The sequence below is a fragment of the Girardinichthys multiradiatus genome, chromosome 18 (genome assembly GCF_021462225.1).
Source record: "Girardinichthys multiradiatus isolate DD_20200921_A chromosome 18, DD_fGirMul_XY1, whole genome shotgun sequence".
Lineage (NCBI taxonomy): Eukaryota > Metazoa > Chordata > Actinopteri > Cyprinodontiformes > Goodeidae > Girardinichthys > Girardinichthys multiradiatus.
Window position 1 is genome coordinate 5,351,696 of NC_061810.1, and position 18,815 is coordinate 5,370,510.

The following is an 18,815-nucleotide window of genomic DNA, read 5'->3' on the forward strand; positions in this document are numbered from 1 at the left end:
ACTGTCAGTACTCAGTTTTGTCACACGGTAATTTAGGTGCGTACTTTTAATGAACTCATTCTGGGGTGTTTTAAACTATAGGGGCTGTAGCCTAGAACCCTCCTTCCTCCTGTTCCCTCTCTAAAAAGTGTCCTTTACAGTCTGTATTTATGCATGTTGTCCACAGTACGTAACCAATGTCCTAAAACTTATATCTGCAATAAACAATGAATAAATTACAGACATGGAGGGCTTGAATACCTAAATATTTAGCTAACATGTATTACAGTCCAAGCAGCGCGTTGCAATATAAATATGTCCAGAAGGTAAAGGCTCTTATGGAAACCATATTCATCAAAACCACCAGGCTGAGGGGAACATATCAAGTGTTTCTAAATTAAATATTGAAGTGATGTGAAGTGGGGTTGCTCACTATTTCAACTTTTGTTGACACTTTTACCATTGTTTTGAGGGGTTTGGGGCTGTAGTCTTAAAATGCTAACAGCTGATGAACAGCCTGGTTGAATTTAAATATTGTTATCAACAAATCTTTTTTGTTTTTCATTTTAAAGCTCTACCTAAAATCTGGTGATAGTCCAGCCTGATAAAATAAGTCACCACTGAACTTTTTCCTGTTCTTAGGAGTTCGATCACATCTTTAACATCAGTCTGATTTCTTCTAGTGAGAGAGCTGCAGCAGATACGACCCAGATGAAGGAGCTGGAGGACATCCTGACAGAAGCTCGAAATCTAGAGTCATACCTGAAAGAGAAGAAGAGCAACCTGAGGCAAACTTTGGCTCTAATTTCTGATAAACTGCAGAGCTAAATCTGCTGCGTGGAGATGAGGCAGGTGTGTTTGTTTTATTTCTGTGGTCACCCTGCTAGTGTACTAAACATGATCTCTCTGCGGTTCATATGGAAATGTGTTAAAGTGCCTCTTTTTGTTCTATTAAATCTGTAAACATACATTTGCTTTAGAGACGCATGACAACAGAAGCCATTCACAACATCATTTTATTTATTTCTGCTGAAATAAAATGTTAAATGAATAGAAAACGTCTCAACTTATTCAACCTGTCCTTACATTATGTAGAATAGTGACAAATGATGTTCTTTGCATACACACATAAAAGGGAAGCATGAATGATAAAAAAAAAAAAAACAATTATCCCTGAGTCATAAACTCAGTCACCCTAAAATTAAAAAAGTCTTGTAGGGCTGCTGCATTCCTTTTACATGACCAATGAAGTTTTAGAGCTGCAGGAAAACAGGAAAGATATATGCTTTAAATGATCAGTTCCTGTTGATTAGGTCATATTCTAGTCAGTTATTGTGCCATCCATTACATTTAGTCTCATATATGTCACACTCTCACCTTCTATTAAGTTAAGCTTTTCTTTATACAGGCACTGTTTGCACAAAGCCTTGGGTTGTGCTGTGCACATGTAGCACTAACATTACAGTGAGCCTTGCAGGGTTTGTAGTAATGTAATTGGACAGAACCATTTGGGACGGTAGGGCTAACCAAGGTTAGATGTTTTTCCAGTCATGTCTAGGCGGTGCTACTGAATGTTCCGTGGAAGCCGTATGGGATGTTGACAGGCACTACAGCCCTCCCCAGCTCCTCAAATGTCTTTGCATCCAAAACCAGGAGGAATGTACTCTTGTCCTGAAATAAAAAAAAAAAGGCAAATATAAAAGGGAAGTAATTAGTTGGCACGTACTGTAACATTGCAATTCTATAAAGTAGGATTGGTGAAGCTTGTAAAAATACTAGTTTTCTTCTAAACTAGTGCTGAGATAATAAGGATTGTAACAGGGGACTTCAAATAATATATCCTGACAGGACTGGTATGAATGCGCTGCAGTCTGATTCCTAATTTCCTCCTTGTGAGGTATCAAAATTCCCCACTAATCACAACTGTTTGACTGACCTTGATTGGCGTGATGACCACAGACAGGATGACACCGTCATCCTCCTCTGTAGCATTGGGACAGGGGACAAAGACTGGCTCGGAGGGATACAGACCAGGATCCTCCCACACCTTTTTGTGAAATACATGTGTTACATATTAAAGATTTTGTGGCATTTATTTGTTGTTATATTTTAGCTTACCTTCATTTCTTTCCCCTGGAGGTCCACCTTCAGTAGAGTGTCCCCTACAAGGTGTCTGAAGCCACAGCCATAGAAGTAGCGATATGGGTGCATGTTGTACTTGCCATAATTGATCTGTGGAAACTCCAGACCCCCATACATATGGAGATCCTCCCCATGGAGATCCTCATGGGTACAGAACACCTACACATAAAAGTTTGCATCATAAATAACATTTTAGCTAAACAGAGTTTTGAAACAATGCTCTCCTACCAAACAGTAGGATAAAAATCCAGGGCTTACACAATGCTTTCTACAAATGATATGTGTCATTTGGCTGCATACCTTGTTTTTGCCAGTTCTAACAGCGGTGGCTGTGCAGTTGGGCAGGTCAATCAGGTTCTGGTTGTAAGGTGTGCCGGGCTCAATCCTGAGAGGCAGCACAAAACGTCGAGGAAAGACTCTGCACAGGGTGTTATACACCTAGTGAAGAAATATGAATCCTATGAGCCTCAGTAAATAAGAAGCTTTCAGCTGAATGAAGAACTGAAAGTCTCACATTAAAGCAGATCTTTTGTTTAGAGCTGATTATAACTACGGGCTGCATGGTGGCATAGTTGTTGCTGTTCTTTGCAGCTGGAAATCCTCAAATTCTAACCGGGGCCTTTCTGGATGGATTTTTCATGTTGTCCTTGTGCAAGCATGGGTTCTGTCTGGGTACACTAGCATGGGTTCTGTCTGGGTACACTGAAATTCATCCCAGAGTCTTCCCTTCATTTCCCTAAGGAAAAGTGTGTGTGTGCTTGTTTTTTCTATCTATATGTTACCTTGTGATTGACTGGTGACCAACCAGAGTTTAACTCTGCCTCTCACCCAATGACCCCTCCCCCCACCACCCTGACATCGAGTAAGCGGGTATAGAAAATGAATGGATAGTAATGCTCAATTAGTATTAAAAGCCAAAAGTGTACCTAACACCACCACCACCAGCCTGGACCACTGATACAAAATTCTTGACTCAGAATAAGACAACATTTATTCCAATATATTATTTTCCAGATTTGGTGAGCCTGCATGCATTATAGCCTCATAGCTGATAAGAGTGACACCCAGTGTGGTCCTCTGCTGCTGTACAGGTCCTTCTCAAAATATTAGCATATTGTGATAAAGTTAATTATTTTCCATAATGTCATGATGAAAATTTAACATTCATATATTTTAGATTCATTGCACACTAACTGAAATATTTCAGGTCTTTTATTGTCTTAATACGGATGATTTTGGCATACAGCTCATGAAAATCCAAAATTCCTATCTCACAAAATTAGCATATCATTAAAAGGGTCTCTAAACGAGCTATGAACCTAATCATCTGAATCAACGAGTTAACTCTAAACACCTGCAAAATATTCCTGAGGCTTTTAAAACTCCCAGCCTGGTTCATCACTCAAAACCCCAATCATGGGTAAGACTGCCGACCTGACTGCTGTCCAGAAGGCCACTATTGACACCCTCAAGCAAGAGGGTAAGACACAGTAAGAAATTTGTGAATGAATAGGCTGTTCCCAGAGTGCTGTATCAAGGCACCTCAGTGGGAAGTCTGTGGGAAGGAAAAAGTGTGGCAGAAAATGGTGCACAACGAGAAGAGGTGACCGGACCCTGAGGAAGATTGTGGAGAAGGGCTGATTCCAGACCTTGGGGGACCTGCGGAAGCAGTGGACTGAGTCTGGAGTAGAAACATCCAGAGCCACCGTGCACAGGCGTGTGCATGAAATGGGCTACAGGTGCCGCATTCCCCAGGTCAAGCCACTTTTGAACCAAAAACAGCGGCAGAAGCGCCTGACCTGGGCTACAGAGAAGCAGCACTGGACTGTTGCTCAGTGCTCCAAAGTACTTTTTTCGGATGAAAGCAAATTCTGCGTGTCATTCGGAAATCAACGTGCCAGAGTCTGGAGGAAGACTGGGGAGAAGGAAATGCCAGAAGTCCAGTGTCAAGTACCCACAGTCAGTGATGGTCTGGGGTGCCGTGTCAGCTGCTGGTGTTGGTCCACTGTGTTTTATCAAGGGCAGGGTCAATGCAGCTAGCTATCAGGAGATTTTGGAGCACTTCATGCTTCCATCTGCTGAAAAGCTTTATGGAGATGAAGATTTCATTTTTCAGCACGACCTGGCACCTGCTCACAGTGCCAAAACCACTGGTAAATGGTTTACTGACCATGGTATAACTGTGCTCAATTGGCCTGCCAACTCTCCTGACCTGAACCCCATAGAGAATCTGTGGGATATTGTGAAGAGAACGTTGAGAGACTCAAGACCCAACATTCTGGATGAGCTAAAGGCCGCTATCGAAGCATCCTGGGCCTGCATAAGACCTCAGCAGTGCCACAGGCTGATTGCCTCCATGCCACGCCGCATTGAAGCAGTCATTTCTGCAAAAGGATTCCCGACCAAGTATTGAGTGCATAACTGTACATGATTATTTGAAGGTTGACGTTTTTTGTATTAAAAACACTTTTCTTTTATTGGTCGGATGAAATATGCTAATTTTGTGAGATAGGAATTTTGGGTTTTCATGAGCTGTATGCCAAAATCATCCGTATTAAGACAATAAAAGACCTGAAATATTTCAGTTAGTGTGCAATGAATCTAAAATATATGAATGTTAAATTTTCATCATGACATTATGGAAAATAATGAACTTTATCACAATATGCTAATATTTTGAGAAGGACCTGTAATTCAACTTTGTTGAGGTTTGACATTGTAACATTCCACATGCTGTGGCTAACGTTGCTCCTTGAACCAGTCAACTCATTGTCCTCTACAGGAATAAGACCTTCTAACCAACATAAAACAAGATAATGCTGGGGTCGTTGGTGACTCAGTTTCTCAGATTCTCATGCCATTTGCTTCATGTCTGCCCCTTCTCTCTCCACCCTCTGATTACTGTACAAAGGCCACTACTGCCAAAAAATCTTTTTATATTATTTTTAGAAAAACAAGATTATGCTCCACATACCTGCTTCTCAGTGGATTTTTTTCTAACCATTCTCTGCAAACCGGAAATGGTAGTGTTGAAAATCTTAGTTGATTATCAAAGTCTCAAATACACCATTCCATCTGGCACCGACAACCATTCCAAGTTCAAAGACTTAAATTCCCTTTCTTCCTCATTCTGGTGCTAGTTTTGAACTTCGGCAAACTGTCACCTCTGCTTCTAAATGTCTAAATGCAAAGAGTTGCAGCCATGTAATTGGTGGAATTGCTGTTTGTATTAACAGGTAGGGTGAATCTAATTGGCTGGTGAGCTTACAAGGGTTTGGCATTTTATTGTACTCGATCATCTGACCTCATCAAGGGCCTCTCCAGACTTGCGCAGGTTCTGGATGTTGTAGTTTGCTATAGCCTGACCACCGTCCGAAGCACACAGGTCTATGATAAGGAAACCATGCTCCTCGTAGGCGTTGATTTGGTGAAAGGTAGACATGGGCTTGGCAAGATACTGGATTGGGCTTACCTGACAGTCAGAAACAGAAATGAAAATGTTAAAAATGTATCTAACAAAAGGTAAAATATTTCACCTTTAAGGAACCTGTGCTTACCTTCCCTGTGTGTTTGTGAATCAGGTGAAGGACAGTGTTGAGTTTGGGGTTCCAGGAGAAGCAATTGCTGATGCTTTTTCTTGTTAATTTGCCGGTCACAATCTTAAGCAGATCCATCTTGATGGGCTGCTCAATGAACACCACATAGTTCTCAGACATTGCTGCAACATATCCACATACTTATATTAGTTCATTTTTAGAATTCTGTAGTAACAAAATTATTCATAAATCTGGCAGATTAAGGTGTAATTTCATCTTTTTATTTCATAAACATGTTCTTCTTACAGGAAGTAATGTTGACATTTGGAAATGGCCCAGTCAGAGTAATGACCTGATTCTGTGGAGATCGCTAAAGATTAGGGTGATGGCTAGTGGGCCTTCCAACCAAAAAGACTTGGAGATCATCAGCAAAAAATAAAAAATAATGTAAATTCCAGTGGAAACATTCAAAAAGCTGATCAACAATTATTACAAGGGTTTGACTGCCAATCAAGACTTACATTAATATAGAGTATAGATAATTTTTAACATGACTTTTCATCATAACATTTATAAAAATAAACAATATTTCTTTTTCTTTGTAAAACTGATACTTTTACATCATAATCTTTTGACAGTTGCCTGTCTCTAGATTGAATGAAAATAATTTTGCATGTAAATCTTCCAGGGTTATGAATAATTTTGGGCTAAATGCAGATCAGATTGAATAAGTAATGAGTTCTGTATCAGTTTACACATTCACATGAGGATAAAATCATCAGGATCTTTCGCAGATGTTTGACTGACCAAAGCTGTGGTAGTAAGAGGGTTTGGTCTTGTCCTCTGCTGGAATCGAGCACAGCACTGTGGTTCCCTCCAGGGTTTCCTCCTCTGCTTCCTTGGTTGGAGGCACTCTGATAATGTTGTAGTATGCTCCTGTTAGAACAGATCCAACAGACCCTTAGTGGATTTCTTTAAACATGTGAGGAGTGGTGTTGTTGCACATTTGGGTCCTATTATAATGATATGAAATACCTTTGGTGCTGTACGAATTGCCCATGTTATACGCTGTTCCATCTGGCTCAGTATGGGGATGTGCTGTTGCTCCATTTACTGCAATAAATTTGCTCCAGTCCACCTAAAGCATTGAAATGGTCTCAGCTTCCATTTTCCATTCTATTTTGTTATTATATTCAGCTGATGATAACACAGGGAGTTGAGGTAATCTCTGAATCTGTCCTGACTTTATTTAGGGGTTATAAAATAGCATGAATATAAATCAGTTCATTCTTACTTTCTGAGTTGCTTCCAGGGTCTCTGGGTCCACCTTGTGCATAATATTAGTTTCTGTGCTGACATAGAAATCACCCTTGTAGGTTACAAAACTCACATTGGCGTTGTCTGTTGGTTCTAGAGGAGAAGAAAAAGTTGCTAGTGACTCATTTGTTTAACATTTAGATCAAGTATCTAAACTATTTGCTTTTAGTTTTTGTGCAACAGTACACAGCACTCACTTGGTAATTCAAACCTTGACAGGAAGCGCTGGAAGACGTTTTTACATGGATCTGGCATGGTAACAGTCCCAAACTCAGACATCACAATGCGGTCCTGGTCCTTGTTGGATTGGTAGCTGTCACTTGACAGGAACCGGCTCTTGTAAGTAACCTGTCCATTTGATATTTTGAACTGGTGCAGGAGAGCCATACCATCAAACCAGTGGTTGAACCTTTGGATGATGGAGAGACCAGAAGGAAGGTTAGCAATGGAGTCTGGGCAGCATTACATGGAGGAACAGTTAAAGTAAATCAGTAGACATTCACTTACAGAGCACCTTCTCACAGACCAATGTGCTTTATAAAGGGAAACCCAGATGTTGCACTCACCTGTGGTTACCTATCTCAAACTTTCCTGGCCCATTTCTCAAGAAGTTCCCGTGTATCCAATTTGGGATGGTGCCAATGATGTCGGTGCTAATGGGCTCAGGAGTGTCTTCCACTGAGGTTACAATCCTCTCAATGCAAGGAAGACCATGAACATCTGTGAAGTGCTTGGGATTCTTCCTAGATTTGGATTCTTTGTCTTCTGTGGAAAGAAATCAGGAAACTTTATGCATGAAAACCTTCCTGCACATTATCATGACTCAAAGCTTGTAGTTTCATTAGCTTACCTGTGGACCTGCTCTTGTGATGTTTTACGGTATCCATCTTCTTGCTACTAAATCCTTTATTATTGTCTTGCTCCTTGGATGCATCTGTTTCGCCAAGATAGCTATGCAGTTTTATACTCTCTTCTGACTGTGACACGCCTACAGAGGAACAAATTTGTCAGGGGTACTAATCTGATGTGTGCATAAGCCTTTAGAAAACAGTGGTGTTTTGTTCTAAATAAAACTGATATCAGTGGAAGTTTATTACAGAGATAATCAGCAATGATCTTCTTGTCAAATGGAAAATCAGTGTATCGTTTTGATCAATCACTTCTTTATCTCATGTCCGATTTTCAGGTCATGTATCTATTCCAGCTGGGGAAAACAGATCAATTACTGAAAGCAATTTGTAATTGAGATGTTCACAACATACAGTTCATGCAAAAGATTTCATAACCTTTTTTACATTTTGTCACATTACAAACCACAACCTACAATGTGTTAATTATCTGTGCATTTGTGTTTAGCTCCTTTGAATCAATACTCAATTAATAGAACCACCTTTTGTTGCTCTTACAGTGTTTTCCTATATGTTGTTACCACCTTTGCACATGTGAATATGGACATTTTTACCCATTTTGCTTTAAAGAATTTGAATTAGGACTGGACTTTGACTGGGCCATTCTGTCACATGGGTATGCTTTGATCTGAACCTTTCCATTCTAGTTCTGATCTGATATTTAGGGTCATTGTCCTGCTGAAAGGATCTTCACCTCTTTTGGAGCCTCTAACAGGTTTGTTTCTAGGATTGCTCAGAATTTTCTTCAATACCCCCCCCATTACATTACATTAAAGGTTCCTTACCATTCATTATTTCTGGGAACTTGACCAAACCCAACATGGTGGTCAGGGCTCAGGGCAGATAAATGCAGGAAGAGTCATTTGATTTTGGATTGTTTTTAAATCGTGTTTAGTTTATTAAAACGTACCTGTACTGCTTTCTTTCTTTTGTAGTTAGTAGATGTCAGGTGTTTAGTTGGCCCTATTGTGTTAAAATGGTCTGTTCAGCTAATATATATATATATATATATATATACATATATATATATATATATATATATATATATGCTCAGTCAGTTGGTTAGCCTTCATTTGTTTGTGAATATATTTGTTGAAATAAAAAGAAATGAGTTTTTCTAAGGATTCCGGTGACTTATAATTTTCAACTTGCTCCATCACCGAGTCTGACCAGAGCTCCTTCTTCTACATGACTGTCTCCTCTACATGGCCTGTGCAAACTGGAAACAAGGGATTCTTATGCCTTTCTTCAGTTGCCACTAAGGCTGCAAAATAGTTCACGAATACAGGGGTTGGACAATGAAACTAAAACACCTGTCATTTTAGTGTGGGAGGTTTCATGGCTAAATTGGACCAGCCTGGTAGCCAGTCTTCATTGATTGCACATTGCACCAGTAAGAGCAGAGTGTGAAGGTTCAATTAGCAGGGTAAGAGCACTGTTTTGCTCAAAATATTGAAATACACACAACATTATGGGTGACATACAGTACTAGAGTTCAAAAGAGGACAAATTGTTGGTGCACGTCTTGCTGGCGCATCTGTGACCAAGACAGCAAGTCTTTGTGATGTATCAAGAGCCACGGTATCCATGGTAATGTCAGTATACCACCAAGAAGGACGAACCACATCCAACAGGATTAACTGTGGACACAAGAGGAAGATGTCTGAAAGGGATGTTCGGGTGCTAACCCAGATTGTATCCAAAAAACATAAAACCACGTCTGCCCAAATCACGGCAGAATTAAATGTGCACCTCAACTCTCCTTTTTCCACCAGAACTGTCCGTCGGGAGCTCCACAGGGTCAATATACACGGCCGGCCTGCTATAGCCAAACCTTTGGTCACTCATGCCAATGCCAAACGTCGGTTTCAATGGTGCATTGAGCGCAAATCTTGGGCTGTGGACAATGTGAAACATGTATTGTTCTCTGATGAGTCCACCTTTACTGTTTTCCCCACATCCAGGAGAGTTACAGTGTGGAGAAGCCCCAAAGAAGCGTACCACCCAGACTGTTGCATGCCCAGAGTGAAGCATGGGGGTGGATCAGTGATGGTTTGGGCTGCCATATCATGGCATTCCCTTGGCCCAATACTTGTGCTAGATGGGCGCGTCACTGCCAAGGACTACCGAACCATTCTTGAGGACCATGTGCATCCAATGGTTCAAACATTGTATCCTGAAGGCGGTGCCGTGTATCAGGATGACAATGCACCAATACACACAGCAAGACTGGTGAAAGATTGGTTTGATGAACATGAAAGTGAAGTTGAACATCTCCCATGGCCTGCACAGTCACCAGATCTAAATATTATTGAGTCACTTTGGGGTGTTTTGGAGGAGCGAGTCAGGAAACGTTTTCCTCCACCAGTATCACGTAGTGACCTGGCCACTATCCTGCAAGAAGAATGGCTTAAAATCCCTCTGACCACTGTGCAGGACTTGTATATGTCATTCCCAAGACGAATTGACGCTGTATTGGCCGCAAAAGGAGGCCCTACACCATACTAATAAATTATTGTGGTCTAAAACCAGGTGTTTCAGTTTCATTGTCCAACCCTTGTATATCGTCATCATAAAATCAGTGTGTGCATTATTCATATCGCACAGGACTGTTTGGAGTGCTATTACGTTTGGCTAACATATTCCAACTGTTATGAACTTTTGAATTGTTCATGCTAATGTAATATTTAGCTAGTTGGACAGAGTCTCACAGCAGCAGATGTTCACAATGGACACTAATGACATTACACAGCACAGATGAGAAAGAGAGGAATGAAGAAAATAGACATATTTGCTATGTAATATATACACTACTGGTCAAACGTTTTAGATTTACTTTCTCAATTAATGGGTCTTTTTATTTTCATGACTATTTACATTGTAGATTCTCACCAAATACAACAAAACCTTGAATGAACACATATGGAATTATAGTTAAGAAAAAGTGTGAAATAACTCTAAACATTTTTATATTTTAGATTCTTCCAAACAGCCAGCCTTTGCTTTGATGACTCCTTTGCTCTCTTGCCATTCTCTCCATGAGCTTCATGAGGTGGTCACCTGAAATCGTTTTCCAAGGAGTCTTGAAAGAACATCCTAGAGGTGCATTGAGAGATGGCCAAAGGTTAATATTTCAGTCATTACAGTAAAGGGCGGCTACTTTAAGGAATCTAAAATATAAAACATATTTAAAGTTCTTTTACAATTTTTTGTTTGCTACATAATTCCATATGTGTTCATTTACAGTGTTGATGCCTTCAGTGAGAATCTATGTGCAATGTAAAAAGGCATGAAAGAGGAGGGAATGCTGCAAGTCACTGACTGGATGCAATCTGCTGGGTTTCCTTAGATAGAAAAACTTTTTATCCAATTTGAATAAATAACTGAATCTGACTGCACTGTTCAATGGTTAGGATTAATTGGAATGTATGAACCTGACTGTTGTGAAGTGCCTTGAGACGACATGTGTTGTGAATTGGCGCTATATAAATAAAACTGAATTGAATTGAAAAAATTGAATTGAATGAAAGTAAAGAAAACCAGTACACCAAAAGCGTTCTAAAACCTTTGACCGGTATTGCATATTGATATTGTTATCACAACATTTTCTTATATCACGCAGCCCTAGTTGGCAGTAGCTTTCTTCTTGCAGGTCTTCCATGAAGGTCACATTTGGGGAGAACACAACTAAACTTTATCCAGTCAACAGGTTCTCCCACGTGAACTGCAGGTCTCTACAGCTCATCCAGAGTTACCATGGACCTTTTGTTTGTTCTTCTGGTTAATGATCTCCTTGCCTGTCTTGTCTGTTGGTGGACAGCCATGTCTGCTGTGTTCCTTGGTCTTCATGGATGTTCTTTGTTTGCTAATGTTCTCCAACCAACCTGTGAAGTCTTTAAAGGACAGCTGGATTTTTACTAAGATGAAACTACACACAGCTGGACTTTCTTTATTAATTAGGTGACTTAGTTATTAACCAACTTGTGTTGGACACATTAAATCCAAATGAAATACAGTAAGGTTTGTGTTTGTAACCGAACAACATTTAGGAATTTGTATATTTCTGGCCTAAATAAAATGGCTTGACATATTTTTTTCACATCTTGGTTTTTCCCCATTGGTTTTATTAAGTGTAAGAAAAGAATGTTCTTCTGATACTTGGAACTTACCAGTATCACTCAATGAAAAACTTGCATTCATTAGTAGGAACACTGAAGACCAGTCCTCGAGGATGAATATGGTGCAGGTCATGTGGATTTTATTTGCTATTTATTTCTGATGTCTTAATGAAGTGAGCAAAATTACTTACAGTAAAAACAGTTTTTAGTCATATATTTACCATGAACTGCATGACTTATGTTCTTTCTCAACAATGGTTTTATAACTGCTGTTTTCAGGGCCTGGGGGAAGACACCTGACAACATGAATGAGTTAATTACAGGTCCTTCTCAAAATATTAGCATATTGTGATAAAGTTCATTATTTTCCATAAGGTAATGATGCAAATTTAACATTCATATATTTTAGATTCATTGCACACTAACTGAAATATTTCAGGTCTTTTATTGTCTTAATATGGATGATTGTGGCATACAGCTCATGAAAACCCAAAATTCCTATCTCACAAAATTAGCATATTTCATCCGACCAATAAAAGAAAAGTGTTTTTAATACAAAAAACGTCAACCTTCAAATAATCATGTACAGTTATGCACTCAATACTTGGTCGGGAATCCTTTTGTAGAAATGACTGCTTCAATGCGGCGTGGCATGGAGGCAATCAGCCTGTGGCACTGCTGAGGTCTTATGGAGGCCCAGGATGCTTCGATAGCGGCCTTTAGCTCATCCAGAGTGTTGGGTCTTGAGTCTCTCAACGTTCTCTTCACAATATTCCACAGATTCTCTATGGGGTTCAGGTCAGGAGAGTTGGCAGGCCAATTGAGCACAGTGATGCCATGGTCAGTAAACCATTTACCAGTGGTTTTGGCACTGTGAGCAGGTGCCAGGTCGTGCTGAAAAATGAAATCTTCATCTCCATAAAGCTTTTCAGCAGATGGAAGCATGAAGTGCTCCAAAATCTCCTGATAGCTAGCTGCATTGACCCTGCCCTTGATAAAACACAGTGGACCAACACCAGCAGCTGACACGGCACCCCAGACCATCACTGACTGTGGGTACTTGACACTGGACTTCTGGCATTTTGGCATTTCCTTCTCCCCAGTCTTCCTCCAGACTCTGGCACTTGATTTCCGAATGACATGCAGAATTTGCTTTCATCCGAAAAAAGTACTTTGGACCACTGAGCAACAGTCCAGTGCTGCTTCTCTGTAGCCCAGGTCAGGCACTTCTGCCGCTGTTTCTGGTTCAAAAGTGGCTTGACCTGGGGAATGCGGCACCTGTAGCCCATTTCCTGCACACGCCTGTGCACGGTGGCTCTGGATGTTTCTACTCCAGACTCAGTCCACTGCTTCCGCAGGTCCCCCAAGGTCTGGAATCAGCCCTTCTCCGCAATCTTCCTCAGGGTCCGGTCACCTCTTCTCGTTGTGCAGCGTTTTCTGCCACAGTTTTTCCTTCCCACAGACTTCCCACTGAGGTGCCTTGATACAGCACTCTGGGAACAGCCTATTCGTTCAGAAATGTCTTTCTGTGTCTTACCCTCTTGCTTGAGGGTGTCAATAGTGGCCTTCTGGACAGCAGTCAGGTCGGCAGTCTTACCCATGATTGAGGTTTTGAGTGATGAACCAGGCTGGGAGTTTTAAAGGCCTCAGGAATCTTTTGCAGGTGTTTAGAGTTAACTCGTTGATTCAGATGATTAGGTTCATAGCTCGTTTAGAGACCCTTTTAATGATATGCTAATTTTGTGAGATAGGAATTTTGGGTTTTCATGAGCTGTATGCCAAAATCATCCGTATTAAGACAATAAAAGACCTGAAATATTTCAGTTAGTGTGCAATGAATCTAAAATATATGAATGTTAAATTTTCATCATGACATTATGGAAAATAATGAACTTTATCACAATATGCTAATATTTTGAGAAGGACCTGTATAGTAGGACCTTGGTGTGAATTTGCTGGAACTTCCACTCCTGAGGAGATTGAGAGCTGTTTTAAAGATTTTCTACTTGTCAATAATTCTTACTCTAGAATGTGTCACCTTTGTTTGATGAACAGCGTTAGATGGAAAGCATCGCAATGCCTGGGAGGTTGGTCGCTGGGCTGAGATCTGCTGTGTTTAACCAACAGAACACGAGAGGAATATGGACTGAGGTAACAGAGGAAAAAATTTTAAAATAAACAGAGTGAATATAACTTACTGAAAAGAACACAGACATAATGACAAACACAAGACTGACTAAGAATAGATCAGAGGTGACATTAAAAGATTGAAAGAAAAGAGGAATTAAATCAAAGAAATTGCATAAGAAAAATCAAAATATGCGGGAACTAGGATCTAAAAAAGGAAACACCAAAGGCCACTATGGGCACGAGGTATTTCACAAGGTTACAAAGCTAGATTTACAAGCACTAAATAGATAGGGCAGTAAACTGTGCTGATAAGACTACATCCTATGTCAGAATTCTATCATAAAACCAAAGTCAGAAGGATCATGATTAAATGAGTCACTTCGAAATGGTAGAAAATGCTTTCATAGTTAATGCAAAATAATTTTTTGATTTTCTTTCTTAGATGCTGATCGTCTGCTGTAGATAGCAAGATACTCCTCATTTCCTCATCAACTTCTGCAGTTCTTCAATGCTTTTTTGGGGTTGGTGCACACCATATCAAAATATTACTAGGTTTTGATTACCTATTCTATAAGAAAGTCATTGAAATATATATTATCCTTTACTGATTATTTGAGCCAAAAACTAAAATGTTTCTAATGTATTTACAACCCATTTCTCTCACTGCACAGCTGAGTTGGTAGCCAGCTCTGGTACTGCATGACTGTGTACAACAACAAAAAAACATCAAGTCATCTGGAGTCACTATAAAACCCATTTAGGAAATTCCCACCAAAACATCCCATGTGTTTCAGTTATCAACATGAACATAATGGCAGATTTAATATTTAGAAAAATATAAAATGATGCTCTTTGTTTTGGAAGGATTTATTAATACTCACATGAGACAAAATGGGAATATGGATGTGAAGACAGATGCATCAGCTACTCTTAGTTAAAGCAGATGGAAAAAACACTGCATAGTCATAAAAGAACACGTTTCATAACAATATGGATGGACAAATTATGGTTGCACTGATCTAAAATTGATTTGGTGATCCCTGTGTATGGTGGGCATAGAGATAAAGGAAACTTGTGTTTTCCCACTCCCTGCTACAGTATCGGAACTTTATTGGGCTTTCCATAGTTTTAAATTTAGCTTGTTTGGCTCCCTTCAATAATATAAGCACGGTGTTTTGACCTTCTTGAGGATAGTCACAAACAGAGAGCTCTTTGATGATAGCTACAAAATGTTACATCAAGATAAAAAAAATATCCCTTCAGTTTCTGATGAGGCACAGATTATGCTGCATGCTACTGTGTTTGTTGTTGCAGCTGGATCTCCTCATATCAGCATGATTCTTGTAAAAATGACAGGAGAAACCAAACATTGCCTGCTCTGACCTTAATATATGAGAAGGTGGTTTGGTCCTACCTGTGCTTTCTGATGTTCATGTTAAAGACAACATATAAGGCTATACGGTCACGCTGCAGAAATCCAAATGCAACCTATATCCCACTTTTTCATGGCAGTCAGAATGGCCATGAAATTCCGATTGTTTCACCTCCAAAAAAATCTGAATTGTGCCACTTTCCTATGTGGTATTAAACTGGATATGTGTCCGATAGATGCATTGAGATGTAGGGTCAGAATTGAGCATAAACATAATGAAACCTAACTTTTATCAAATCTACAGACTGGTGGCTGCCACAGCCTACCAGAGTATTGGTTCTGACTATGTCCATGCATGGATGACCATAGTGTATGCACCTTCTGAAGACTATTTCCAGAAGGATAATGCTCAGGTCTTCTCAAACTGGTTTCTTGGATAGAACAATGAGTTCACTGAACTCCTATGATCTCCACAGTCACCAGATCTCAATGCAGTAGAGCACCTTTTAGATTTAGTGGATCTGAAGCTGAAAAAAAACTTCGGCATGGTGTGAAGCTATCATGTCAAGAATTAAGGCAGTTCTCAATGCAAAACTGATCCAACCTGTAACCACTGAAGTGGCTGGTGAGTGGAGACTAAATGTGAGCACAAAATAGAAAGACAGGGTAATAAATAAATCTAGTAAACCTTTCATTGTTTGAGTAACTTATGAAGGTCAGGTATGTGGTATATGGGTTCCGGGTATGTGGGTTTCAGAGTAAACAGATCAGTCCCACACATTTGTAGGGAAGAAATACTGGATCAGGGTGAGCGTAATTTAAATGTACTGAAACAGTAGAACCTCAGTCATTCAAACGTTTCTTTGCCTTTACTTTTCTTTTTCCCTATAACTGTTGTAAACTGCAACTTAATAAGTTTATTGCCTCATAGATACTTAATGACACGCAGAACCAACTCTGCAACAATATGTTCAAAAATTTTAAAAAATGCTCCAGCTTTTAGAAACTATCCATGTTCTTTTGTAAATTGTAAGTTGAGCCAGATATCCAAGCAAAAATATAACATATAGCTGATATTAGTTTTTTCTTTAAACATTAATGATCTATGTTCCATCAATATGACATCGTTTGAGTTTAAAGCAGAAAATGAGTAGAAACTCTGAGCTAAACTCTCAGAGGACACTGGGGACCCGTCTTTTTTGCAGTGAATCCTCTGGGGCAATGTTGCTCACAAAGACTCACTCATCCAGACAGGAAGAGGTAATTTGATTTACTGGGCTCCATCTTTCTGACCCGTGATTTGTCTAAAGAAAGGACTCAATAAAAAACTCAGCTATGTTTTGTGCAGTCGCTTTAGGTGGTGTGTAGCAGGACGTGGGTCTTATTATACTATATTGGCCTGATCCTCAAAATGTTTGCGTGTAGTAAACTGAGTTGCGTGTGCAAAGCTGATCTACAAACCAGGTGCAAATCATGTGTAAAATGAGCGGGACAGCGGGCGCAAACTTTTTATGCTGCTTGCCTTCATGAATATGCAAATCACCTGATAATGACCCAAACTCACAAATTTATGGGAGGATATGCAAATGTAATTCCTTACCACCCACAACGTGATTTTTTTAAACTTGAAACAGATTGCGGGTGCTGTTTTTGTGTCGATATTAAGCTGGTTTGTAAGGCAGATACTAACTGGCACACGAAAATATCTGCTGCAACTGTGGCGAGAAAGAAGCATAGATACAAAGACAGGCAACAAAAAGACAACCTTCTGTGCACATGTCAACATATTTTTACTGTTGGAAATAAAAATAGTAGAGTTACCATATATCTAGCAATGCCACTTTACGCTGCAGCATTATAATTCCAGAGTACCATCAACTTGCAACGACACGTAATGTCTGGACGCACTGGAGGAGCTTCTATATAGCCCGGAAAAGATGCCGCAGATTATAGTTGTGTGCTTCATGTTTTTAGAGGGACTGCAGACAATCTTTATGCAATCAATCTAAAATCAAAAACACTACAACTGAACCTAAATATTGTGGCTGTCGGAGCCTAGGAGTTTGCCTGCTGCTTACTGTGCTCAACCACTAGATGCCGCCTGAGCTGCTGGTGCGAGAGGGTGACAGGTGCAGCACATTACCTTCATCAGGAGGAGTATATGAGGACCTGGCTGTTAGCATTTCAGTGCCTGAGTGTTTGCCATTGTGGTGACTTCCTAGTCCTGGCTCAGTTCCTGTGTGATACCCTGACAACATTCAAGAATTCAAGTTTCCAAGAGATCTCTCTCAGATCAAACTCCAGCTTGCAGCCCAAGCTCATCGACTCCAAGGACTCAAACAAGCCATGCTTCCCCACCGAACTCCAAGAATCTGCACCAGGTGCCGTCTCTCATTGTCTTGTCCTCTTGCATAGAGAAAACGCTACTGTGAGTTCATCCAAAACCTCCACCAGTGCCGTGCGCACTCACCTTGGTTTATACTGACGACTAAGCAGCTGCTCCTAAACCACGCTCCCAGATTCCGCAACATTCCCTCCCTGGCGGACTATCAAATCAACGTCCGTAAACAAACCCATTTCTCATCAACAAAGATCCTCATCCTGCTTTATATCCAGCCTCACCTGATCTCCTACTCCATACAGTGTAGTGTTTCCAGTCACCGGTCCAACATCATTTTTCATTCCTGCAAAAATAAAACAATTGAAACTTTTTCTCTGCCTCCTTAGTATTTAGCTGCATGTGGATCAAATCTGTTGACAAAACCATGACAGAACACTCAGGCCAATCTGACCCACCAGAAACACTCGGGAGGACCTTTTCAGAACACAGTCACCAGTTCCAATCTCATGGAACAACTCTCCGGTCTCTCCTAGAGCAACAACAACACACAAGCCAACAGCTAGATCAGATGACCTTGCTGCAACATGACCTGAGCTCCCAGACATCCACTATGCCAGATAAAGCTACAGGACCCTCGGTCTCATAACAGCTTACGCATTCACGTGATGTCATTTCCCCTAACCCAGAGAAGTTTTCCGGAGCGGTTAGTAATTGTGGGGGATTCCTCCTACAGTGTTCACTGGTTTTCAACCATTTTCAATCTTTCCCTCTTGACGATGTCAAAATATCATTCATTTTAGGATTGCTTACAGGAAAGGCATTCCGTTGGGCTGAAGCTAGGTTCACAAATTATAATCAGTTCGGCTGCTGTTTTGAGGAGTTTATTCAGGAATTTAAGCAGACTTTCGCCTGTAACACAGATCATACAAATGTGGCTCGCCGTCTTTGGGCCTGATAGCAGGGAAATAAACC

The 18,815-nt window shown here is 40.3% G+C and overlaps 1 protein-coding gene across 3 annotated transcripts in view; it reads right to left on the minus strand.

Moving 5' to 3' along the window:
* Positions 1-977: 977 nt before the first annotated feature.
* The window catches only part of bco2b (beta-carotene oxygenase 2b), a 31,788-nt gene continuing 13,950 nt past the window's right edge, over positions 978-18,815 (minus strand). The window contains exons 2-14 of one of the 3 annotated variants that reach the window (XM_047390866.1): positions 14,039-14,146; positions 7,825-7,962; positions 7,541-7,739; positions 7,172-7,383; positions 6,952-7,067; positions 6,693-6,795; positions 6,465-6,593; positions 5,679-5,839; positions 5,426-5,593; positions 2,422-2,559; positions 2,098-2,280; positions 1,916-2,026; positions 978-1,650 (exon numbers count right to left, since the gene is read on the minus strand). In XM_047390866.1, coding sequence (XP_047246822.1) covers positions 1,534-1,650; positions 1,916-2,026; positions 2,098-2,280; positions 2,422-2,559; positions 5,426-5,593; positions 5,679-5,839; positions 6,465-6,593; positions 6,693-6,795; positions 6,952-7,067; positions 7,172-7,383; positions 7,541-7,739; positions 7,825-7,861 — 1,674 coding nt within the window. In that variant the 5' untranslated portion in view covers positions 7,862-7,962; positions 14,039-14,146 and the 3' untranslated portion in view covers positions 978-1,533. Of the gene's footprint in view, positions 1,651-1,915; positions 2,027-2,097; positions 2,281-2,421; positions 2,560-5,425; positions 5,594-5,678; positions 5,840-6,464; positions 6,594-6,692; positions 6,796-6,951; positions 7,068-7,171; positions 7,384-7,540; positions 7,740-7,824; positions 7,963-8,071; positions 8,206-14,038; positions 14,147-18,815 lie in introns of those variants that run through there. The other 2 variants (XM_047390867.1, XM_047390865.1) reach the window with 2 other exon arrangements.